The sequence below is a fragment of the Chaetura pelagica genome, unplaced genomic scaffold, assembly GCF_000747805.2.
Source record: "Chaetura pelagica isolate M959 unplaced genomic scaffold, ChaPel_1.0 scaffold80, whole genome shotgun sequence".
NCBI classification, from domain to species: domain Eukaryota; kingdom Metazoa; phylum Chordata; class Aves; order Apodiformes; family Apodidae; genus Chaetura; species Chaetura pelagica.
In genome coordinates, this window is record NW_009951946.1 from 1,618,653 (window position 1) to 1,644,731 (window position 26,079).

General features: G+C 36.6%; 1 protein-coding gene across 1 annotated transcript; it reads left to right on the forward strand.

The window, feature by feature from the left end:
• The first annotated feature begins 479 nt into the window (after window positions 1-479).
• MBTPS2 (membrane-bound transcription factor peptidase, site 2) lies at window positions 480-26,079 on the forward strand. The gene is made up of 11 exons (XM_009997295.1): window positions 480-552; window positions 1,659-1,824; window positions 3,682-3,820; window positions 6,381-6,484; window positions 8,929-9,056; window positions 12,083-12,201; window positions 13,130-13,310; window positions 16,419-16,513; window positions 18,134-18,329; window positions 24,444-24,519; window positions 25,857-26,079. The coding sequence occupies exons 1-11, from the start codon at window positions 480-482 to the stop codon at window positions 26,077-26,079; spliced, it is 1,500 nt and encodes a 499-aa protein (XP_009995597.1).

The window sequence follows — 26,079 nt, forward strand, 5'->3', positions numbered from 1 at the left end:
TCCAAAAAGACGCTTTCTCATGTCAGAGGTTGTTAATGTGGGTTGTTGTTCTTACAGATAATTTAAAAGTAGATTATATGAGGAGGTATTTTACTTTGATTCTTTGACTTTTGTATTATTTGTAAAAATGTAATAATCTTTGTGATATTTTCTGCCAAAGATAGGAAGTGCTGGGTTAGCAAGTGCTGACCTGGCTGTGGACACTAAATTTCTTCGTGTGACTGCAACATATGAATACATGAAGATGAAAATTTCTGTCAGTATCTTTGGCTGACTGAACAAAAACGTGACTGAAATCATTAGGGTGAAGAAGAAGGAAATAACACAGGAGTATAAAGGCAGGAAGGGTAAATGATATAATAGGTGGTAAATGAACAATGATGTGAGTAAATGGGTCTTGCATCCTAGGAAAATTGTTACTTAAAATAAATTTGTAATGTTCAAATGTTAATTAATTTAACCAAATGAGAAAAGCTATGATGATAGTTGTACAAGATGAGATCCTCACTCCCCACCACCACTGTGGCAGCCAGGAGGAATGCAAGGAACTTGGCAAGTTCTAAATTTATTTAAGGAGCCAAGGATGATAACGAGAAACTATGTTGTGAATTACGTGTTCCCAGTGTCTTCAGTAGGTGCTGCTGCTCGTAGGGAAACTTGGGAACAATGCTCCATGTCAGACAGCTCCAAAGACTTGTCTGGATTATGTCAGAGACACTCCTGCCTTGGGAACTGCTTGAAGTCAGAAGGCTTAAAGCCCTGGTGCACTTTTCCTGAGCTATGAGCTCCTCTTTCACCTCCAAGGAAAGCATTTGTTCAGTTGGGTTTCTGATACAAGCTTCCATGGAGCTGGCGAGTAAAGTCTATTGAGAAGATAAGTGCTATAGAATATAAAATAACAATTGCAAAACTGAGTCTATATTGGTCTAGACCAGATTATGCTGCAGATAAATGTTCATCATACAGTTTATATGTCAGATTTCTCATAAAGAGAATTCCTGGGGACTCCTAGGAAGGCATTCTTGTAAGTATCTTGAAACACTGGGAAATCATAGATCTTGAAATGCTGGGAAATCATCATAGTGAAATCAGTGTTGCAATACAGGTTGGTAAATCCAAATTTCCTTCTCACTTTTTGTTAGTATGATCAAATATTCCAGAAACTCTTTAGGCATATTCTCTGTGTTTGAAAAGTAAACCTCATTTGTATCTTTATTAAAGGTTAGCCACAAAACTGATCCGTCTCACCAATATTAGAAACAGATTTTTCAGCTGAAACCAAAAGAACATTTTTCTTTATTCTAGTTTTTTTAATGTTTACTGGAATATAACTGCACATTGAAATAAGATCATAAACTCTTCATTTTTTATCCTTCTAACCAAACAGTTAAAACCTACTGAATGTGATTTAACACTAGAAAAGATGACACAAGACCTTGTTTGTCAGGTAGCACTGAATACCTGATCTCTCTTGCAGTCTTAGAACTTTTATGATTTACATCAGAACAGGGACATAACTTTGTCATATGTCACACCTACCTATATATCAAAATCAGAATACTATGCAGGACATTTACCTGAAGTTATACATCCATTTTTATATGAACTGCTTGGTCACATAAGACAAAATCTTTGCAGAAGTTTTTGGTTAAACTCAGTTTCCATTGTTTTGCAGTCATCCAACTCTCTGAAGGCATCTTATGAAGACTGGCTGCTGTCATATGGCTTGAGTGTCTCTCCTTTTCACATGCGATGGCAAACAGCTCTCTTCAACCGCCAGTTCTACAACTGGGGGAGATGGAAGCCCAGATTTCTCTATTTATGGTATAAATTCAGGATCTTTTTTCTTCTTTCAAATACATAGTCAGCAACTTAACCACATCTGTGCCTTTCAGCCTGAAAAGTGTAATGGTTAGACATGGCTATTTTACTAGGCTAATAATAAAACCAATCTGGCATGGTTGTCCTAATTGTTCTGTGCCAGTATGTTTTCTCCTCTGCTAAAAAATACATAGCTGTAATATACATTGCATACAGAGATGCTATGAAACTAGAAATCTCTAAACAGTATTTATCAATGGTTTGAACTATACATGATTCTTAAGAGTACAGCTATTACATGTAATACTGCATATGGAAGCAGGTCTGAAAGCAGCTTCTCATATCCTAGATCTGTTCATCACTGTATGCTGAGCTCTCCCCTGATCACTAGAGTTTAGAAATGTGCAAAGGCAGTTGTGTCCCTGTTGTCAATCACTGCCCAGACATTCAGCAACTGTTCCTGTTCAGAAGCACATTGCCCACCTTCTGTCTTTTACCTGCTGGCAGCTTCCAGGCTAAGATTGCACAGACTGCCAGGAATGAATTAATGAGCAGGGTGGTTAGTATGGGTGTGTCTGGACTCATTTAACAAATTTTTGTTCAGTTGCATTTCTAGAATTACTTTGTATTTGCTCTGAAAATATAAAATTAGTTTTAATTTCTTTTCATTTTCTGTATTGCTGCCCTCAGTGACACAGTCATGACAGGTCTGCTTCATATTGGTTTCTCTTGTTTGTAATTATTTTACTATTTCAGTTTGAAATAATTCTATATCAATCACCATTTTTAATGTGGATAATTTATTACAGTACAATGTTTCCACCAGTCTATTCAATTAACATTACAAGTACATATTGCATGAAATAAGTTTGATAATTCCCAGTGAGCTTCTTAAAGAATGGTAAGAGAAAAATTATGCTATTATGAGAGGCAGAAGGACTGGTACTGAATGGAAGTGGTTTTAGCTAGAAAATGAAGTTTGTAATACCCTTCAACTATTGAACAGTGTAAAATAATAATTATGCTGATTAACAATTCACCACTTGGTGGACTGACGTAAATTGAAATTATTTTCAACACCGTTTTTAATGAAAAACAATTTGATTAGAAGAACAATGTGTTTTAAGTGTGGTCTTCTAGTTATACCTTTTAGTTCTTCTTTTTAAAAGGCTGAGTCTTAGTTACTGGGTTTTAGCACTTTTTTTGTTTGTGAGGAAGATGCAACATTTATTGAAAAAGCTTATATAAATGAACATGTATGCTACTCTATAATTTGATCCTGGTCTCTAAACAGTTGATGGTGCAGTGCTACATGGTTAATTATATATTGTTAGTTATGTTTTTATATTCATAGAATCATAAAATGGTTTGGGTTGAAAGGGACCTTAAAGATCATCTAGTTCCAACCCCTTGCATGGCCAGGGACACCTCCCATTAGACCAGGTTACTCAAAGCCCCATCCAACCTGGCTTTGACCACTTCCAAGCTTGGGGCATCCACAACTTCCCTGGGCAACCTATTCCTGTGTCTCAGCACTCTCACTGTAAAGAACTTCCTAATGTCTAACCTAAATCTCCCCTCTTCCAGTTTCAGGCTGTTACCCCTTGTCGTGTCACTACAAGCCCATATAAAAAATCTCTACCCAGCTTTCTTGTAGGCCCCCCCCTGTAGGTACTGGAAGGCTGCTAATGGCAAGTTACATGTATTGGGAAACTGAAAAAAAATTAGAATGTGAGAACAACATAAAAATATTTGAAAATTAATCAGGGTTAGATTTGGATGTAAAAAAATGAAAAATTAAGCAAGGACAATATTACATGTTATTATGGCTGTGCATTGCTAAACTGTTTCTCTTTGTAGGTTCAGCATAGGAATGGTGTTTGGTATAGTTGCCATGTTTGGCTCTGTTATTCTTCTTGGAAAGACACTGATGCAAACACTGACACAGATGCTTACTGAGGCACCGAAAGCCCAGAATGATCGTATGCTGCAAGTTGTGGTAAGTGTTCTCTCCTCAGGTATTTGTTTGAGAGTTGTGAACTGATTTTAACCTGATATTCATTTGCACAAAAATGGACATTGTGGAGTAAGAAAAGCCTCCCTTACATCTTCATTTTCTGAGATGTGGATCTACCCGCTTTTGTGACACCAGAGAAAAGTGGTCATTTGCAATTTAAATAGTTCTTTTGAGAAAATAACATAGAGACAACCAAAGTAAGGATGAGCCTTTAGAATTAATCTGGTGTGCACTGGAACTACAAAAGCAGAAATCTAGGATAATGTTCACAATTTCAATGTGAAATGGATTCCTCAGTGACTGCTACTGGCAGTATCACTGCACTCAAACCAAGGACAACCTGGCATTGAAAAAAATGTAACATATAGGAATAATGCAGTATCATGTATGAGAATAAGGCTGCCTCTCCTAAACTGACTTGTGGTTCTCTTACTTTCCTACCTCATTCTTTCATTTCTGAATGGTCACAGTTGTATAATTGTGTGTTTAAAGAGTTTGCGTATTTTTGAGAGGAATGTGCTAGCATAAGTTGACACAAAAAAGTGACCTTTGTGTGGTAGCAAAGAGGTGATGAACAAGTCGGAAAGACCTTCTCAATGTTTAATTTAATTATTTTATTTGATTGCCTGGAGGACAGTGGCTTAGTTTTAAAAAAATAAAACAACCAACTTTTTTTTTTAACTCAACTTTAGCCTGTGTCATAAATCTGTTTTGCTTTGGCTATGGAGAGAGGGAGATACAGTTCTGCTGTTCCTTTTTTCTTCAGTCACATACTTTATTTAAAATACCTATCTGGAGGTAACAGAGCTGTTTCTCTTTAGCTGCCCCCTCTTGTGTTGGTTGCTTGTTGACAAAAGTGGGAAAAAGGCAGATCGGTTACTAGCAAAGGATCTTCTTTTACTAAAAAAAAATTCCAAAAGACCATAAAAGAGAAGATGACAATGCTTATTAACAAAATACTGCTATTGATTTTAGAACCCTTCATGAGAGTTAGCTTCCCTTTTAGGTGAATGTTAAACTAGCTTCCTTGACATGAAGTGTGACAGCATCTAGTGCTATAGTCATGGTGGTATTAAGATGGCAACTCTTGCTATTGCTATTTGTCCTCCCATGTGCTTGGAGCAGAAGACCACTGGTAATGCCAGTTAACTGATGCATTAGTGCCACCAGCTGATGCTGTAATATAAGCAATGGGTGTTTAACAAATGAAGACCAACTGTCTTTATACAGTGAGGCACAATAGTCATGCCAGTTAAGATACATATCTTGGTCTAGGTCACACGCTGGATAGAATTTTTGAAATTACTCAGTTTAACATGAATGAAAACAGTCACTTTCTTTTACTAGATTGTTTCACCAGCCGATTGTTGAGTTCTGCTGCATGGGTAGGTGAACGTGTATAATTGAGGAATGTGCAGGACTGAATTAAGGTAGGATCAAATGGGATCTGTTCAGTTGCATCTGCAGCCTTTTGTGTCCCATAAGGGTAGTTTTTAGAGAGTGCTATAGACAGGCCAGGATTTTTTTTGCCCATAGCATCTCTTTTCTGCCACTGGATTGCAGTTGAAGTTGCTTTCACATCAGCTGTTAGTGACTGTACTGGAGAGTGCCCTGCTTTGAGCAGGGAAAGCTGAGAAGCAGACAGGAGGTGTCTCAAAGCAAGCAGCAGAAGTCATCTTGCTGTCCCACTGCAGCATGGCCAGAGTGGGGATGGGAACTGAGCATGAGGAGAGAGGGGAAGATTCCTCATCGTGCCTTCTTTGAAGCCTGTCTGGATGGAGTTGGTGTCCCATGATCAGTCCAATGAAGGATGTGGAGAGAGGTGGGAAACCACAGCAATAGGAGGAATTTGAGGGGCCTGCATAATATGTTTTTCATAAATGAAAATAGCGTGCTGATTTCAAGTGTGTTTTTCTTAAAGGTTAAATTGCCATATGTAGACTGCCAAAACTTGAACAAAAGACAAAAGTTACCCTATTTTTGACCTTGTAAATTTGGATAGTCTTGTGAATTGGGTATGGAGAGAGAAAGGAGCCTGACAGTTCCAATTGTAGTTTCATTTTTTGAACTTTCAGGGCTCATAGTGTTTAAGCTTCATAAAGTTGTTCATTTGTGGTTTTTTTTGAAGGGTGGATATTCTCTATAGCTACATAAATAGCTGCAGGAAATTGTAAACTAATACAGTGGCCAGGCATGTCTTGTTGGAGTGGAAGTCTGTGTACATTTTAATAAACTTTTCAAACTTAACACAAAGTAGGACACATTTAGTAGGGGCTGTAGGGAATAAGTAGGGCAGGGAGAAGGCTTTTGTGCCTGGAGAGCTTTTCAACCTTCACCAAAGGAATATATAATTAATATATTTTTAAATACATTGAATAAATTAGGATAAGAGGTATAAAGTGATAGTGCTGTGTGAGAACAGCCCCTCATCTGTTGCAGATCTGAAGCAGCTGAGTGAGAGCAGCAAGTCTGGGAGCAGAATGACTTTGTACCTTTTTGTTTCCTCCTGTGTTTTGTTATGTTGTCATGCCCACATCAACAGGTGCCTGGTGTAAATTTGCCAGTCAGCCAGCTGACCTATTTCTTCTCTGCAATCCTCATCAGTGGTGTGATACATGAAGTCGGCCATGGGGTGGCAGCTATTCGGTAATACAGATTTTCTCTTACTATGTGCCAACAAAGCCTAAAATTGCAGAGCATTTACTTACACAAGAATGTTGTTAGCACTGCTTCGATTTATCTAGAGAATCTGTTTATTTGGTATTTCATGGCTTCCATAGATTTTAAGTTTGGAAGGGTGTATAATTAAGGAAAGAGTTTTAATACCATGTCTATTCTGCAGATAACGAGAAAGGACTTCTTTGCAAATATACTATGCTGCATAAGGTTTAAAATAATACTTCTCAGAAGTGGTCCTGTTTTTCATACAGCAGTTGTGTTTCTGCAGCTGTGGGACTTGAAGGGGACCTGTGCACTATCGCACGATGGTACTTCAGCATATATTTTAAATGGATTTGTTTAAACAGGCTGAAGCAGTAACTCAGTAAAATGTTATTAATCTCAGTGATGTGTTAATTTTGACCAAATACGGTATTTTTTGTGTTACTTAACTGATTGTGTCTGATTATTACTTTACAAAAAAGTTATTGGGTATGGTTAGTCATTATTGTTAAATGACACTCTAGCATAAGAGGGTTAACTGGTGGTTACTGGGACTGATAGTTATGTGCCCTCTGCCTTTCTCCTGATCATTGTCTTGGTCTGTCCCACGAGCATGACCTCCTAAATTGCTTCTCTGGTTTTCTTGAGTGTAGGGCATCATGACTGCATCTTAACCCATTATTACCTTTTTTATAATCCCCAAAGTTCTCAGTTAAAGGGGTGGCTTGGAACCCACGCTGTTTCATAAGCTCTATTTGTCTTTCAGCTTTTTTCCCCTCATATTCATAGGGATTTTTCTGTGGAGAATGAAGCTTAATCCATCACAGGAAGAAGCAATAAAATTTCAGTATTCATAGGGATTTTTCTGAGAATGAATCCATCACAGGAAGAAGCAATAAAATTTCAATTCTCTTACAGTGCCTTCACATGCTGCTGGCTAACTGCAGAGAAGCCAGTAGTAACTATAGTGCTCTTTTTAAGCAGAATGAATAATTCCTGTACCTTAGTGGTGTGGTATCTTCATTCAAGATCTACATCAAAGGCTCCGAGTATTTAAGTTGAGGTTATGTTTCTGTCAAAAAATGGATTCCCAGTTATTTCCAGGGGAAAAAATAGTTTGCCCAATGAACATTGCTGCTGCTGCCGCTGTTTTCTGCTTCACTGTTTTGTTTTGGGTTTTGTTTGGTTTTGGTTGTTTTTTTTTCCTCCTAGCACAAGTTGGGTCTATAGTGCTGTTACAGTCAATCATCAGGGTTTAGGCTTTACTAAATAGCTATGCTGTGGGCAAACGTTATTTTTCTGGCAAATCACTTTGACTCCTTGAAATCTAATATGCTTCTGCCAGCTTCAGTTCAAGGTAGTAATGGTTGTAAACTACAAGAAATATTTTAGCTTTAGCTTAGTCAAGGCTTGTGCTAAAAAAGCCTTTTTCTTCTTCCCTTTTTTACCTCCTACCCAAGCCATTGAGTCTTGTATAGGCATTACACTGCCTATTACTAGTTGGTAGCATGGGTAAGTCTGATGAGTTAACTCCAGGAAATTAATGTATTACGTCATTCTGATTATTTGTTTATAATTCTCTGTCTTCTTTTATTGTATATCCACAAGAAATAAATAAATGTGAATAAATGAAATGCCATGCCCAGTGTATTGTTTCAGTACAAAGATGGGATTAGCTAGTCTGTGCCTGGTTTGTTGTGGAACACGATTGTCTTGGAATAATAATTGGAATGTAATTGTCTTGGAACATGATTGTCATGCCTCTGTAAGTCCCTTATGAAATTTCTAGCTTCATAAAACCTTTATGTAGTTATTGAAAAAATGTCATTTAAAAGCAATGGTAGAACCTCTGATAAATACATGTATTATCTTGACTTGTTTGCATTTTTTCAGATGACTTTTCCCTCATTTTTGTTAGTTTTCACTTGAATCTAAATTTCAATCAGGCGAAACAGATACATGTTAAATTCCAGAAATCTGTAAGTGTTTCTTTAACAGGAAAGCGATTGCTTCTTCCAGATAATTTTTCATACATTAGTTTGCAACTGCATCCATTGCAACTGCTGCCATTTTTTTACCTAAAAGAAAAAAATCCCCCAAATGTTAAAAAATAAATTAACTTGAAAGTAGGGGTTTTTTTCTAAAGTATTTCATGTGTTACTGTTACCAGGAGACTAAAAAGAAGTTGAGCTTAATCCTTTATTTTTCTACTAGGCTCACAAATGTGTGCTACTAGAAAGTGGCAACTACTGCAGGAAACATCCTTTAGTTTAATTATCTTTCAATTATTAGCATTATGAAAATAAGTCCATTTTATTACTATAATTTTAGTTATCATCACTGCCAAAAAATGTGTGCTATGTAGAATCTGTCAGTTTGTCATTTGCTTGTTTGCAGTAACACCATTTCATTTTTCTTTTCTTTTTAAGAGAACAAGTACGATTTAATGGATTTGGGATTTTTATCTTCATTGTCTATCCTGGAGCTTTTGTAGACCTCTTCACAACCCACTTACAACTGATATCTTCAGTGCAGCAATTAAGGATATTTTGTGCAGGTAGTAGCTTGTGCTTTTTTATTAAATTTTTGCTTAGCACAATAACTTATTCTGCAAGCATAGTTTGTGAATCCTTAATTGAGGATTGAAGGTTTCAAATTAATAAATACAAAAGCTTCTCTTTACCTAAAGGTCATTCTTTTGTTCTGAACCTATACTGTCATTTTTGGAAAACCATTTGATTGTTACTGTCCATATTGTGCTGTTTTCTGAAGCAATCTGTTATGTCATTTTTTCAATAGAATTGTGAATGATTTTCAGTGATGTGTGAGTTATCATATTATACAGGTCACTGTGTTTTGTTGTTGCCATCAGGAGGAAATAAAGGCCAAAACACAAACGTCCAAAGAGAATCACAGCATAAGGTTCCAAATAACCTCCAAATGTTTTTGGTTTGATGTTTTTTGAAGCCTGTGGCTATTGGGAAGTAGAGCCCTGTTGCTGTGGAAAGTTAAACTGAAACTGTTATGCTCCTTGAACCACTCGTATTATTGATTTCTAGAGGCAAAGGTGCTTCCCATTATAAGCTGTAATAGAAAATTATTGCTTGCATGTTTTTGATGACAAGCAAACACCTACAATAACTTTTCAAGTTTCTTGGGAAACATGAAATATGGGAATATGAGCTACAAGCAAGCATATTACAAGACTGCTTAGCATCAATAGCTTGTCAGTTAGGTAGATCAAATACATGTATGTTTTTGCAGTTTATGGCAAGTATGTTTCATAACTAGGATGTTTGATAATGATAATGTGATACTCAGTAAACTTGACTCAGTTTTTTTCAATTTTCAGAGCAGTTGAATGAACCTTCTCTCAATGTTCTGTGGATCTGACTTTAGAGAGACATACTTGAATGGCGTGCTAAATGAAAGACCTAGAGTAGAGAACAACACCAAATATTCCTTTTGTAGTCCATCTGTACTCTGGAGTATATTTGTTGTACAGCAGATGGCATCGTGAGTTCAAGAATAGTGAATGAGTGTTCTTGTAAGATGTGATATGTTTAGCATTAAATCCATACCTAATAGATGAAAAGTGCTTTTGTGCAAAACTTTCTTATCATTAATTCAAATATTTGTATTATGTTTTAGATCCTTTTTAATACATTTTTGTCTTGTCATTAACAGAAAAAGGATTTAACTATTTTTAAAAAACTATTATAAGGTGTTCTAAGGGTTATGTGAAGTGTCCCTTTTTAAATATAAGGAATTAGGTTGATGAGGCTATTTTAACAAAATTAAATTGGTGGTATACTCAGCAGTGTGCTTCTACAGGTATTCTAATTTTGAGTCTGTTTATTTTTCTAGGGATCACCTGGGATTAATTTGAAGCCCTTCTCTTTTAGATTTTTCTGCTGTATTCCACACAGCAAACTGTAGATTAAGGTATTAAGGCCCATATTTTTTTCCTAGTTGCTTCAAAGTATTCCTTGTCACCTTCTAGTAGCTCCATCAGACAATTTGTTATTAATTTATGGGGGAGGGGGTGTTCAGTTTACTCTCTCGCAGCCACACTGTTACAAGGGATTTTTGTTTCTGTCTTAGATTTTTATCCTTAGTTGAGCTGGAAAAAAATATTTTTGAGATAAAAAAGTTAAAACAAGTTAAAATATTTACATAATACTTTTGTTACACTTGTGTGTATTTGTACATTTTTTTATATATATGTATGTGAGACAAAGAGAACTGAATGCTGGAACATTTCATCGATCTGATAGCCTTTCAATAAGATATGATTAAAAGCTGTAGAAAAATAAAAACTTCAAGAAGCATCTACTAGTGGAAGTAGCATCAAACCCTTAGTTAAAGTGCTCCACAAACGTTTTTCATTTCTGTAGCATTAGAAATGTAAAAGAAGACCAAGTGAAAAAAAACCAAAAGATATACAGATATCGAGGGGAAATAAGTGTCTGTCATGTGGTATGACTCCTGTATTATATACAGTGCAAGAAAGATAATTTTAATATGTTTTTAAATTTATTTACTTCAGTCCCTCTGCTGTGACTGCACTGTAAATATTGAATGGAATAAAAGCCCTCTAAACAAGATGACCCACTCTATGAAGGAAATAAGGAGTCTTCAACATTGAAAAGTTTTCCTGCATTGGTTATACAAAATGTTTGTCCAGAGAGACAAACTAAATTAGAAAATGTGTGTATTACTGAATGTTGAAGGAAGCCAAGTCCATGTTATGATAATGGGTCATTTCTTCCTATGGAGAACAGCATAATATAAAGATTGCATTTCCAGTATGTTGCCCAAAGTAATGTTTCAGGAAATTCTGACTGCATGATTTAGTTTCTTGATGTGGTTTTGGGTCCAGATTTTTTTGTGAAAGAAGCCCTTTTTAAAAATAATTTTCTAAACTTGTTTAGCACATATATATGTAATTACTTTTATTGATACAATGAAGATAACCATAGAAAATACTGAATTGCAACAAAACTTCAGACATCTTGATGACTAGGACAAACAATATTTATTCACGTATAAGCCTATTTATTAAGCTTCATAAATTCAACAGTTGATTGTGGTAAAAAGTGACCAGCACCACATTTCATTCACTAGATTTTTAGTCTTTGTGATTGATGACAACTCAATAGAAACTGTAATTTAATAGTTGATTCACAAGTGCAGTTTTTCTTCTGGATACTCTGCCTGCTGTGTACTTAGAAAAGTATTGTTGTGTGCTGAAATATCAGTATCAAAATATTAATATTGTAGAATGACACCTTAAAAATGAACTTACTACTTCACTGTATTTTCTGATAGTATAATTCTAGGGGGCTCAGAGGCTTCTTTAAAACTCCCCTTCAAAGTGACGTCATAGAAACTTAAGTTTGTAACATAATACATGTGTTCTTTCATACTTGTGTTCACAAATTAACTATTCATCCAATCTTACAGGAATCAGGCCAGGAAAGTTAAATAGAAGGTAACTATAGATTCTTGCCCTTCAAAAACACTTTTTTTGTTCTTAGTATTTATTTAGAAACTTTTTTTTTTTTTTTGCTTTCTTTTTAGGAGTGTGGCATAATTTTGTTCTTAGTGTTGCAAGCTTCATGGTGTTGTTTCTGCTGCCAGCCATTCTTTTCCCTTTCTATTACACGGGTGTTGGGGCACTTGTCACTGAGGTTGCAGAGGTAAGAAAGATCTTTGCTGTTTTCACATTATATCCTTTCTGACCTGAAATGTACCCATGTCTCTTGTTATCACAATCAAATTTGGTAATTCCAGTACTCTGCAGAATCTAATACATTGCATTTTTTGTGTGCTTGACGTTTCCTTTTCAGTCTCTTGTGTTTTAGTATTAGTAAACGAAGGAACATACCTATAGACGATTCAGGACTCTATAAAACTGTTTAGACATTTGAGATGATTTTGCAGGCTTATTTCTAGAGGTTTTTTAACTTCTTTTCAATATTGGCACCAAGTAAATCTGCTGGAAATGGCATTATTGCTGTAGTTATTGCTGTCTGTTTTTAATGTTAAAGAATATTTTAAGCTGATTTTCTTGCTTGTTTGATCAGCTGGAAGGAAAGTAGAGGTAGACTGCTGAGATTCTGGAAAGGACTGATATTTTTTTGGCTTAATCAAATACAGAACAGTTGAACAGCAGGGCTGAAAGGATTCAGTCCTTGGATCTAAAAGTGAACTGATATAACTCAGGAGAGTGACATTTATTATTTTTTATACCTTCTAAAGTACAGGTACACTCTGCTTTTTTGAAAGGTTCAGGGTATTAAGTTAAGCTACTTGAACTTAAAATGGTTCAAAAAAACATAACTTGTTAACTTGTATGAAAAGAATTACTCAGATTTGAAGAAGTCCATGAAATACTTGGAGACTTGCCCTTTCCTTTTTCTTTGCACTAAATAAGTAAGTAAGGGTGTTGGTTTTGTAATGCTTTATCCTAAATGGCAATAATCAGTTCTAGTGGAGCCTGAGATTTTCTGTTTCTTTGGAAATAGTGTCTTAGTCTAAATATTTCTTGGCTATTCAGTAGAACTGTAAACAAATCCTTGTAGTTTTAACTATAATGATATGACTGACTTCAGTGCTTCTTCTCAGGATTCTCCTGCCAATGGGCCACGAGGTCTTTTTGTAGGAGACCTTGTCACTAACCTACAAGATTGCCCCGTTTATAGTGTGGAAGACTGGAATTCCTGTCTGGGAGACATTTCAGAGAAGTCACAGGTTGGCTACTGTGTAAGTGCAGCCACCCTACAGCAGTTAAGCTTTCCAGCTAGAGGTATGACTTTAGGTGCTCTGTTCATTATTTTATATTGTAATTTTATCATGTCCTAAAGACCATTTTGAATTTAGGTTTTGTTGGTGGGACAGATTTATTGAGTTGAGTCTGCTATCCTGTTTTAAACAGTTACCAATATGCCATTCTGTTTTGTGAAATATGAAAGTGAGGAAGAGGTAGATAAAATAATTCCTCTGGTCTTCCAGTCATCCTGTGCAAATACACTGTATGATCTGAATAAGGAAATTTGCCTTTTTAGGATATTGCATAACTTGGTTATTAGCAGTAATAAAATTTTCTCTATTTTTAGTTCAGTTACATGGATCAACTCACTGATTGTTTGCAGATGTTTATTCCACAGATTATTTAACCACTTTGATCAGCATGACATTACAAATCGTATGGCTTAACTCAATGGTGTGCTTTATTATGGCCACTTCTGATGTGTCTCACTATATGGGTTTTATGTTTCATTTTCCTCTTCGATGTCATAATGTCATTGCCTATCATAAACTTAGCTTTGTCTGGATTGCACATACAGCTTCTGGAGGTCAGTCTATTTACTTCTGTTTTCATGTATACATTAGAGTGCTTGTTGCTGTAACTGACTTACCCCTGAGAAACAAAAAAATGTGAACTTAGCTCAACTAAAACAATTAACAAAAATTAAGTAGAACAAAAAAGAGCAGTCATGTTACATTGCCTGAATGCTGCTACACCACGTAGACTGGCACAAATCTATCGGGCTGGATGGGATCCACCCAAGAGTGCTGAAAGAGCTGGTGAGGGTGCTCACCAAGCCACTTTCTATCATGTACCAGCAGTCCTGGCTGACTGGAGAGGAGCCTTGGTGAGGCTGCACCTCGAGCACTGTGTGCAGTTTTGGGCACTGCAGTATAGGAAGGACATTGAGGTGCTGGAGACGATGCAGAGAAGGGCAACTAAGCTGATCAGGGGTCTTGAGAACCAGATTTATGAGGAGAGGCTGAGGGAGCTGGGGTTGTTCCGCCTGGATAAGAGGAGGCTGAAGGGAGACCTCATTGCTTTCTATGACTACCTGAAAGGACGTTGTAGTGAGGCAGGTGTTGGCCTCTTCTCTCAAGTAAATAATGATAGGATCAGAGGAAATGGGGTCAAGTTGCGCACGGGGAGATTCAGATTGGATATTAGGAAATGTTTCTTCACAGAAAGAGTGGTGAGGCATTGGAACAGGCTGCCCAGGGAGGTGGTGGAGGCACCGTCCCTGGAAGTGTTCAAAAAATGGGTAGTCATGATGTTTTCGGACATGGTTTAGTGGTTAGGGGTTGTAGGGCGGATGGTTGGACTTGATGATCTTGAAGGTCTTTTCCAACATTGATGATTATGTGGTTTTGTCATTCTATGAATGTTTTGTGACATGTCCAGAAGCTCTTTCGAGTTAGTTTCATACAAGCATCCATGGAGATAGAACCCCAAAGGTAAGGGGCTGCCGCTGAACAAAACCTGTATGACACTATTCAGAGCTTTAAAATGGTCACAGCATTTTTCCATCATACTGGAAGTAAACAGGAGGTCAGGCAGCTCGACTACCCGTGTTTTTTGATGCATTATAGTTCTCTTGTGAGACTGAAAAGCTAATGTATTTATTTTTTAGTATGTAAGGAAAGTAATCTTACAGCTGGAACTAAGATAAATATTTAAACTGGAAACAGAATATGGGTGAGAACCTGCTTTTTAGAGACCTAACAGTTTGGATTATCCCTGTGAAGAGAAGGGCAACTTTGGGACATGCTTTCAGCTTGGCGGGGATGGCAAATAAGAACCAATTCTCGGATTTTGCTGTTCTCTGAAATGCAATTTCAGAGTCATGGATAATATAAATGCATATTTTGCATCTGAAACAGTCCTATTTAGATTGAAATACTAGAGACTTAATCCTAGGGACTCAATATTGCTTCCAAGCTTGGTTGGTGTATTGTGTTTGCAGCCCATTGTCCCACCGCTGCATTCTAATCAGACCAGTCTGTTTGCATTTTTGGAGTAATAAGCCTCCAGCAGTGAGAAATATTCCTCTGAAATTAAATAAGCTCTGTTTGGTCTCTAGCAGCTGTCATTTGTCAACATCTTGACAGTTCGCAACTTGACATAAATTCAGAATATCAATAAAAATGTATCTAGCAAATGGACCCTATCTACTTGACCATAAAACAAATGGAGAGTAAATTATCTGAGTATGAAGCTAGACAGAAAACAATGCCCCAAGGACATGCTTGAAATTAAAAAAAAAAAGGAAAAAAAAAAGGTGTTTTCAGTGTAGCTTATAAGGAAATTAATTTCATGGTCAATCGCTGCTCAAAAATATATAGTTGCTTAGCCTCAGGGTACTTGAAAAAAGGATTGTACGGTACAGTGCTTGCACCTGTAAGCCTCGGGCATAAGCTCTGTGTTAGTGGACTGTAGGTTATCCAGTGACAACTCAGCAACCAGTATCTCGGGCTTGATCTACCTAAGGAAGGTACTGCAGTGCTGCTGTGACAGATTCTTACAGAGGCTATTATTTTGTGTGTTTTTTAAAGGCAGTTGTTGAGCAAGTTAGGTTTAACTCCTTTGAAGAACATCCCAGACAAATATTCTGTACCAGACTAGGTAAATCATGGGGTAAGACATCATTTATTCACTGCTGCAGCCTTCAAGACTTGGAAAGCTTTCAAAACCTGAATCTTGTAAAGGCTTTCTTCTTTTAAAGAGGACATTTTGAGTCTTGGACGTTTCTGTAGCCAGCCAGTGACATCAGTACTGTAGCAGCTAACAAATTTCTGTGCCAAATCTTAATGCAAGCTGGGGGCAAGGGATAAAGGTATTTTGTAGCTCATAACGCTCAGCACATTGCAGGTCCCTAGCGTCTCAAGGAGATTTATTAAGATGTAAAAAACAGTATGTGGCATGGCTTTAATCACATTCACACACACAAGTGTGTGAAGCTTAATTTCAGTTGTGATTGTACCAGAGCTAGGCTGTGTGAATTACTATAGTTCTTGAGGGCTACAGAATGATTGTTTTACTTTATTCAGAGACTTTTCAGGCAGTTACTATAATAATGATAATTTGCTTTATGTCTATATTCTTCAGTCTATAGAAGACTCGATGGCACGGTTGAATGTTGTAGTAACAACAGTCTCACAGACATTTGCTTTTCCTATAGCAATAACTTGGACAGCCACTTGGTAAGTTACTTAAACTGCTAATTCTTTCTGGTAAATCTGAAATTATTTAAATTAAATTGGTAATATTTACCAACATTTATGCAGCATACTCAAGTGCTTACAAATACCTACAGTTTGTAATAAAGATGTATGTGTATGTTATTCTCCCCATTTACAACTTAAAAACCCAAAAGTATGTGATTTTTCCCATGATCAAGCAGGAAGTCTCTGGAACAACCAGAAAAGGTCATATATCCCAAGAGAAGGTCCTAGAGATTGCCCAGTTTCTAAAAATCTGTGCCTCTGTTTGACTCCTTTTTCACTATGTGGAAACATACACAGTTTTTCAGTACAATTTTGAGTTACTCTCTTCAAAATACAGACAGGTTTGCTAAAATATTGAGAGTGATGGAATATTTCTAACGGTCCTAGTTACAAGAGAGAGCAAACGTATCAACTGTGTAAACTTTTCTACACATACCCATGCTTTGTTATTGTTCTGATCTGTAGTGCTAGATACTTCAAGAAATTTAAGTAAGTCTGTTCCTACATCTGCTGCTTTTTGTTTTTGCAATGGTAAACTTCCCATCCAAGGTATTTTTATGGTATTTAACCACTATGAACTGAACACAGACCAGCAATTCATTTGAAATATACAACACAGTGGCTGGTAACGTCCTGGAGTTCAGCGAGATTTGATAAATCACTGCCTCACTGAGCTTTGACATTCTTAAGCTCATAGCTGCAACTTAGGAACAGAGAAGAAATAAAAGCATCCAGAAGCCTATGACCTTCAAGTGTCCTTATATTGGCTGTGGGTTTTTGAACAATTATTTTAAATAGACTTTGGAGTGCTATGCAGCAGTATTTGAAAGCGTGCCTTCTCCCTCTCATTAGAATAGAAAGAGCTTGTATTGAGTTTAATAGAGAGTGTCTGACACTCATGCATCTATGTGGAGTGTAAATATCAGGTTAACAGGCAAGAAAATATATTTTTGTTGGTTTTTTTCATTTGTTTGTTTCACTAAGGCAAAGAGTAGACAAATAACTTTCCTTGCTTGTGTTTAAGAACAAAATGAAAATCACCACTGAGCTTTTATGAGACATAAGGAGGAAAAACAATTTCCTGTTCCTTTCTGCTGTCCTCAATTTGGCCTGCGGGGAGCAAGAAAGATCTAGTCTTTCAGACTGCTGAGTGAAAGTGTTATAGATTGGGCTTGGGACACAGCAATAGATTCAGCTTAGTTGAGAATAGTTTCTTAGCTATCATGCAGTTGGTAGGTTTTTTGGTTTGTTTGCTGAACACAAGGTTTTGTGCAGACAAATGAAGGTTTAGATCAATGAAAACTAAAACTATGTGTAGCTTTTTAAGAATAGTTAACTGTTATTTTTGTACATGTGCACACCCTCTCTTCCACATTCCACCAAAAACAGAATGACAGGTTGAATAAGTATCAGGTAAAGGTTCTGAAGGATTTGACAAAACAAAATAACCCAAAAATCATATTTCAGCTCTTCATGGGCTGGTAGTATATCTCTGAGATACTTCCTTTGCTTTAAAAAGGGTTATATAGAACCTTCTTTTCTGATCTGTTGGAAAATACTTTTAAATTTGATAATCATTCTAAATGCTCTTTTTAGTATGCCTGTCTGCCAGCACGAAAAGTTATTGAGGCCAGCAAAGTTTGTCGAAGCAACATGGACTGCCAGAAGGACTTTGTTCCAAGCTTTTGTGTGACTCCTTCTTTAGAGAACCAAACAAGGCTAATAAGGGTGAAACATCCACCCCATATTGACATGTTGTTTGTAGGACACCCCATGCATCTTCAGTACACAGGTTGGTATTATTTATTAAAACAGTTTAACAAAAAAGTTTTTAATGTGGTGTATTTTGCCTGACTGCTTGAACAAGGTCTTGGAGTGTTTAACCTGTCAGTTAACCTGTTAAGTGCAGAGTCCATCTCTTGTTACAGCCAGTGAAGAGACATGGACTACTCATGCCTAAAATGAAATGTGCATGGTGCAATGATTTACCAAGGTAATAGAAACCATGTGTGATATGAGATAGTTTTTCTTTTTCAGAAAAATTTGAAAGGCCAGATCTCACTCAGTTTAGTCTTGGAAACCAGGCACCCTCATTTTTTCTGACACATAAACTTCACAAAATGCTATTGTAAAATCTCTAGGGTATCTTGATCTAACACCTTCCCTGGAGTATTAGCATGACTGTTTAAATCATACCAAAAGTCCAGGTATTTGTGACAGATTCCCATGATTACTGAGCCACAATTACAATCACAACATAGTTTTTTCCTGATTTTTTTTTTTTTTAATTTGGAAGCTCTAAAGTAAAAAAATATATAGCAGTTTAGTTCCTTACTTTGAAATAGACTGTGGCTTTCCTTTAGGCAAGCTTATATCCTTGGGCCAAGTATACGAGTAAAGAGTAATTCTGGAAAGAATGAACAAACTCATCTACATTCCTACTTAATAGCATGAGTGGCATGATGAAAATGAGCTTCAGATGGGCTTAAAATGTATGAAGTGTTAAACTGCTTTCCCTTCCTATGAGGAACTTGTCTGTTCCTCACAGACATCTATATTTCACAGGGAGATTCTATTTCAGGTATCTTTAAGCACCTCCTTAACAAGGCATTCTACCTTTTCTGAATAAGAACTAGAAATAGGTACAAAAGAGCTTTAGAAACAGTGATGAAATCTAGTAGTTTAAATCCACTATAATTCTTGCATAAATATGTATTTAGTTAATCTGTCAGTCTTTATCTTTCTGTGCTGGTCATATTTTGATACCCAATGACAAATTCTTTATTTTTATTTGTTTTCACGATACACTAATTTAAGCCTGAAATAAGGTCTCTTCACTTGTTATTTCTGCTCTTTTACATCGAGTTGTGTGTTATCAATACATAGTTCTGTATTTGACTGCATCTGTTCTAAATGCAGCAACAAATTGTAAGAATAGCATTTGATAATTATTTTAGGTTCCTTTTCTAGGTCTCTAACAGTACAAGCAGTAGGTATTCTAGAATGAAACAGTTGACACTGTTCTCTTTTCCAGTATGTTGGAGCAGTGGAGTTTTAGTCAGTGTTTTCTACTGAATGGTAATTCTGCAAAACAGTTGAACCTGTCAGTCTTTCAGAATCATAGAATATTTTTGGTTGGAAAAGACCTCTAAGGTCATAAAGTCCAACCTTTAGCCTAACACTGCCAAGTCCATCACTAAACCATGTCCCTAAACAACACATCTATATGTCTTCTAAACACCTCCTGGGATGGTGACTCAACCACTTTCCTTAGCAGCCTGTTCCAGGGCCTGACAACCCTTTCAGTGAAGAAATTTTTCATAATATACAATCTAAACTTCCCATGGCACAACTTGAGGCTATTTCCTTTCATTCTATCACTTGGTACTTGGGAGAAGTGACCAATCCCTCACCTCACTGCAATCTCCTTTCAGGTAGTTGTGGAAAGTGATAAGGTGTCCCCTCAGCTTCCTTTTCTCCAGGCTAAAAAGTCAAAAAAGATTGTTATTACATCTAAGAGGTAGTTCTACTTTAAGAAATTACTGTGTGAAAATACAATTTCCAGGAATATAATTCTAAGGTGTTTTACTGCATCCTAGGAATTGCACATTGAATATGCTAATTTGAAAGCTAAAATCTTGAGTTTATTACAAATTTTGCTGCAAATGCAACCTGTGCTCACCTTGGAAAAACACCAGAGCTCAAATTATAGGATCCTTGGGCAGCAGGTAGTCTACTGTACCATTACAGAGTTCTGTGCATTCCAATGGAACAACTTTAAATATTTCAGACTTAACTTTGCATTGTACAGTACTGGTTTGAGGCAAACAGATTTGATTCTTTTTTTCCAAATATGACGGATCAGAAGGTGGTAAACATTTTTCTACAGTTAAGAAAGGAAAATAATTTATTCCTCTACTATGTGGCTTTTGAAATAGGAATATGTTTTAGTGAAACGCCCTATTCTTTACTGGTACCTTTCTGCCTGCGAGAAACAATACTTTTTAGAATAGTGCCACATTTAACACACAGCCTGGTATGGGAGTTGCTTTAGTGTGTATTACCTATTATTATTATTATTATTATTATGTGTATTACCTAGTATTATTATAATTACCTATTATCTAGTAATATCACTAAAATAATGTTTGAAAAACATTCCAAGATTATGTATGCATTATTTTCTACTTAAGCTTGTCATGTTATCATGATAATCCTGGTTTATGGAGAAGCAGTAAATTATTTCATATTTTCATTTGAAACTAGCTTCCAGATACAATATTTTTAAAAAATTATATCCATATTAGCTATTACAAGAAAAAAAGCTATATAGGTAATTTCTATAAAGTATTTCTGTTTCCTCAAGTGAAAATATCCTCATGAAAATATTTTTTGTTGATATGGATGCTATATGTCTCTCTTGTTTCTGGTATGAAAAAAAATATAAAGTATCATACTCTTAAATGAACTTACAGTGCTGGAGATTTGGCCAAAACTAAACCACAAGGAATAATTAGGAATGCGTGTTGTTTAAGATGGACACATTGATTAATCCTTTTAATTAGCATTCTTTCTGTTAAAAGTATCTAAAATAATCCAATATAAATTCATACTGTGGGTTTAGTTCATGTGATATTGCTCAAGACTTTTAGACTTTTCTTACTGCAGGCAGTTATGCCCTAGAGGCTCTCCCTGTGCTGGACAAATTATATATAAGGTTGAAATGGAGGGTGCTGTCATTATTGCCATGCAACTTTGAAGTTTGTTCTTGATTTTGTATGGGGCTTTTTTATTCCTCCATATCATTTCTGGTATTGCAAAATCTTGGCTTCCCTCTCTGGCCATTGTTGGTTGGGAAGAATTTGGTAACTGACATTCACATTTGGAACTCACACAGCCTGAGGGAAGATCATATCCCTGAATGTTACTGTATCTGCATCACCAACCGGGGATCAAAAACTGCAAGATTTCCTTTATAAAAAGAAGATGGAACTTACATATAAGATAATTTTCGTAAATTGGATCAGTGTCCTTTTGTTTTAGCCAAGTCTTCTGGGGAAAAAAAAAAAAAAAAGGCAAAAAAAAAGGCACTTCCTAGCTTTGGTGAGTTTTTTGGGCAACAACAGTCATAATCCCTGATGAAGGCCTCTCTGTTAGAGTCTCTGTTAGAGGTTTCTTAGTCTTTCCATGCATGTTTCCCGTTACTCCTGAGGATGATCGTTCTTTGCTTTAACCCATACTTAAAGGGTTGTAAATGTAGTTCTTCTGGAGACCACACAGAAATACTTCATGCTCTTCTAGCTCCAGGAAGAGGATTTGAAAAGCTCTTTGGAAAATTTCTGGTCTCCAAATCACTTCTAGTTAAATTTGTGTCTGTTGTGCATTCTTCTCAATATTTGCCAACACATATAGCATTAGCTGACAAAAGAAATGTTAATTCCAGGTCAAAGAATTATTTAATTAGAGTGGAAAAACAGTGACTATTTTGTCTCACCCAGCTTCATTGCTGTTCACCTGTTCTCAGCAGAGTCTTTTGAAAGACAGGCTTGGAGAACATAATTTCTGTAATTCTCTTCTTATTCCTGAAAGGACAGATTTGCCTGCTGCCATTAGTTTCGATCCATTGCTGCCACTAAGTGAATTGCCTTATATTGCAGTGTCTAGAGTTCAGTCCAGCAGCTTCTCAAAGAGAGTTTCTTTGTGCTTTGGAGATTGCTTCAGCAGCAAAATTTGGATTTTAGATCCATGTCTAGTGGCTGGCAGGGACCACTTTGTTGTAACAAAGAGGGAAGGAGATTACTGATCCATTGGTAGAGTAGACAGAACTTCAGGTTCAGGATGGTGACTTGTTAGTGGTCATTAGGTGTTTGTCAAGCAGCAGTCAAGCTTTGAAATTACACTATGTTGAACTGTGTGTTTTTTTAAACCTTTGAATACACTGTCTGCCTCAGCCATTTTGCTATTTTGGCTCATAAACAAGAGGTCTGATCAGATGTTCTAATGCTAGCCTTCAGCCTGATGAGTTGTTTGCTTTGGGTATCACTTGACTTGGATGCTTCTGACTTTCTGAGCTGGGTAGTGTCCAGGATTTCTGTCTGTTACGTTCTTCTCTCAGTAGTCCAACAAACTTAATTATTTTCTCTTGCTTCCCCTAAATCAAAGGTCTTTCTTAAGCTAAGGTAAGAGACAACATGATTTTCAAGCTGTCTTGGCAGAGCTGCAGCAGTTTTGGTACTGGAAAATTCTCTGCTTGTTGCCTTACCAAACCCATTTTTATTTTGGGACTCCTTGCTATCCAGATCTCTCCATTTCATGGTGTGTTTGCTGGCTGTATTACTTCTGACTCATCAGAGGGCAGAAGAAAATGTGTTTATGCGACTTAGTGGACCAGTTCTCTGTTTCATATGCCTTTGAAAATACTTTCCTCATGTCTTTGTTCTGATGTCCTTGAATTGTTCATTGAACTTGAAGAAATCTGATCTCACTGTTAACTAAGATACATTTTGCAGCACTTTTGGTATGTTATGTACTAGTGTTGAGGTTTCCAGTCTCCTCTAAGCCTATAGTTTTAAAATTTCTCAAAGGGTAGATTAAATTGTTCCTTTCTCAAGGGATGTTTGTATTGAGTGGGATTTGGACTCTTGCTCTGTGGAAATGGCATTTCAGAATGGCTGTAACTTTTTCCTAGGTTGGTCAGGAAATTTTGGACCGTTGTGGTTGGCCTCAACTCTCATCTAGAGTTGTTCTATAGGGAGAGAGTGACTATTGTTGATACTGTGTAAGCTCATTCTTAAGGTGATTTTCTAACTCTGCTTTAATTTACCCAAACCTCTTTCTTCTGGGGATAAAACTCCATTATGCTGTGAGTGGAGCCTTCTAGTAGGAAAGATGTCTCTCTTCCAGATGTCACAAAACTTAGGCTTTCAAATGGTCCCTGAGGCTGGCAGACCGAGACTGCTGTTTACTTTCAAAACCTGCATCAAGACTTTTTATGACAACCCAGACAGAGCATCCCTGTACCAACAGAGTGCACTTTGGGAAGCCTCAAGCTTCCTCAGTTTTCTTTGAAGAGTCTCTTGTAAGCATTTGACATGCATTCAGCTAAAGTTTCATGTACACCTTCAAAGAAGTTACAGTACTAAAGAAATTGTTCAAGGTCATGTGGTGCTTGACACCGTGATTTTCCAGTTGCTATTTATATGAAGGATGCTGAGTCCCACCATCCAGGTTTTTAAGTTGCACTGTTACATCTTGGAGTCACTTACGGTATCATCTGAAGACAGAAAAAGAAGCTATTTACATACTAGCTAACTGGTGTTAAGATGTGTAATGCACCCATGCATCATCTCTTAGCCTTTGCTGTCTCAGAGTGACTCTAGAACTCTGCCCCTATCTGCCCCATTTCTGTACACCATGAGCTCAGCCTTAGGATGGGGGGATCTTGTCCAGGTTCTGCAAGAGAAGAGTTTTCTGGCTTTGAGAGAAATTACATGTGTGCACCCATAGTATGAATGTATACATGAGGACTGCATATGTTGTAAAGTCTGGTAACTATAATCTCTTTTTATATGTTTTTCTTTGAAAAGTACTTAAATTACACAATATGATCTTTATGACCACAGATGTCCAGTTGCCTCTGAAAAACTGTGTATTTGATCTAATTTTACTGAAATAATGCTAATTGTATTTTGTTGTGTGACTTTACTGTGATAATGACCGTGTTTAAGAAAGATTTAATGGCTGCACTCCTTTAAAACCAAGCAAAACTGTCATTAGATTAGTTATTCATACTTCAAAAAAATTATTTCAGATCTGATTTTCTACAAAATTATCATCTTAAGATTCATAATGTTGCAATCCTGGAATGACTGTTCATGTTTTGTCTATCTTTATCTTTTCATTTCAGTAAGTCTCAGCAGTTTTGTACCACGACAAAACTTCCTAAGCATTGATCTCCCTGTGGTGATAGAGACATTTTGCAAGTATCCTTTGAAGTATGTTTATTCTTTTAAGCCAAGGGGGAACTGTATAGAATTTAGTGACCTAGCAAAATTTCAGCTGGATATCATTTTATAGACAGGATGCCATTAAACATTTCTGTAGCGTTTTAGCATCTTTATCCCATCTCTGCATTGATTATTGTCCATGGGCCAAGCTAAAAATGAAATCTTTCACTTTCTTGTGCTTAGCAGGATGTTTTTTGGCCAGTGCTTTTTTTAACTCTTTCTTAAGGGTGAGTCTTAACAGCTCTCATGAGAAAGCCAAAAGTAATCCTGAATTTACAGCAGGACAAATGAGATGTTATTGCTAGCTTTGGTATGTCAGTTTTATCATTATTGAGTCATTATACTGAACTAAATTACAGGGTATGTTTTTTCTTTCTTTTTTCCTCCAATAGAGAAGAAAACAGCCTATTAAAAAAGCAGGATTGTAATTCAGTTAAAATATGCTTATTAATGAATTATTGATACCTATGCATACATAAAGCATAGTAGACTGTATTATGGCTATTCTAAGATCCCTTAGCCTTAGAAAGGGAAATGTTTATGTGTGGCTGTACAACAATTAAACAGTGTAGTTCAGTTTTGTCTGTAAACCTAGAGTAAAGATGCCACACGAGTTCCCCTTTTCTGGGATCACCCCAAGGTCCACACTGACCCTGGTGCCTTTGTCTAGCCTGGCCATAATAGGAGGGAGCTAGGTATTAAAGTTAGCAAGCTTTTACCAGCAATAAAAATGATCTACCCTTGCTTCATTCTTTCATGCACATGCACGTACAGAAATCCACTCAGCTTTTCTGGCTAACAGGTAAGTAGGAGACAGAGGCCAAATTTCAATTATATTCTAGCCATTTACTTACTCCAGCAAGGGAGTGTTTTGGAAAATATTCCTAATCATTATTTCATACTTAGGTCATAGGTCTAGAATACCTTCTTACTTCAGGTGTGGTGTCAGAGCTATAACCTTCATCAAAAACCACACAGAGCAAGAGAGGAAGATGGGCAGTATCAAGTGTGGTTTTGCTGTCTCCTGCTTTCATCCGAGTTTTGAAAAGTGTAGGTTGTTTAAGTATCCAAACTTAGTGCTTAAAAACAAAACAAATTAATCTATAAAGGCAATTCTCTGAGCTGGTATGTTATGGTGTAAAAATAATTGTACTCATAATTTATGAGAAACAAAATGGCAGCTAAAAAAATCACAACTTTCATATGGTTCTGCATACTGGAAATAAAAAATAAGTTATGTAATTATATATATATATATGTATTTTTTACAGTTTCTTGGATATTCTTCATTAACCTTAACTAGTGTCAACTAGATACCTAATTTCATTGTCAGGAGCACTGGCAGTTATCAATGCTGTACCCTGCTTTGCTTTGGATGGACAGTGGATATTAAATTCATTCCTGGAAGCCACTCTGAGCTCCCTGATTGTAGAAAAACAAAACCGAGAGCTTGTTGGCTTTTTAATTTTGCTTGCTGGTAGTGCACTTTTGGCTGCCAATGTTGCACTGGGACTTTGGATGGTGACAGCACGATAG

Coding starts and splice junctions, on each gene's coding strand:
- MBTPS2 (XM_009997295.1), top strand. CDS start 480: ATGATAGTTGTACAAGATGAGATCCTCACTCCCCACCACCACTGTGGC. Junction 1,825..3,681: donor CCCAGATTTCTCTATTTATG/GTATAAATTCAG, acceptor TTCTCTTTGTAG/GTTCAGCATAGGAATGGTGT. Junction 6,485..8,928: donor CATGGGGTGGCAGCTATTCG/GTAATACAGATT, acceptor TTTCTTTTTAAG/AGAACAAGTACGATTTAATG.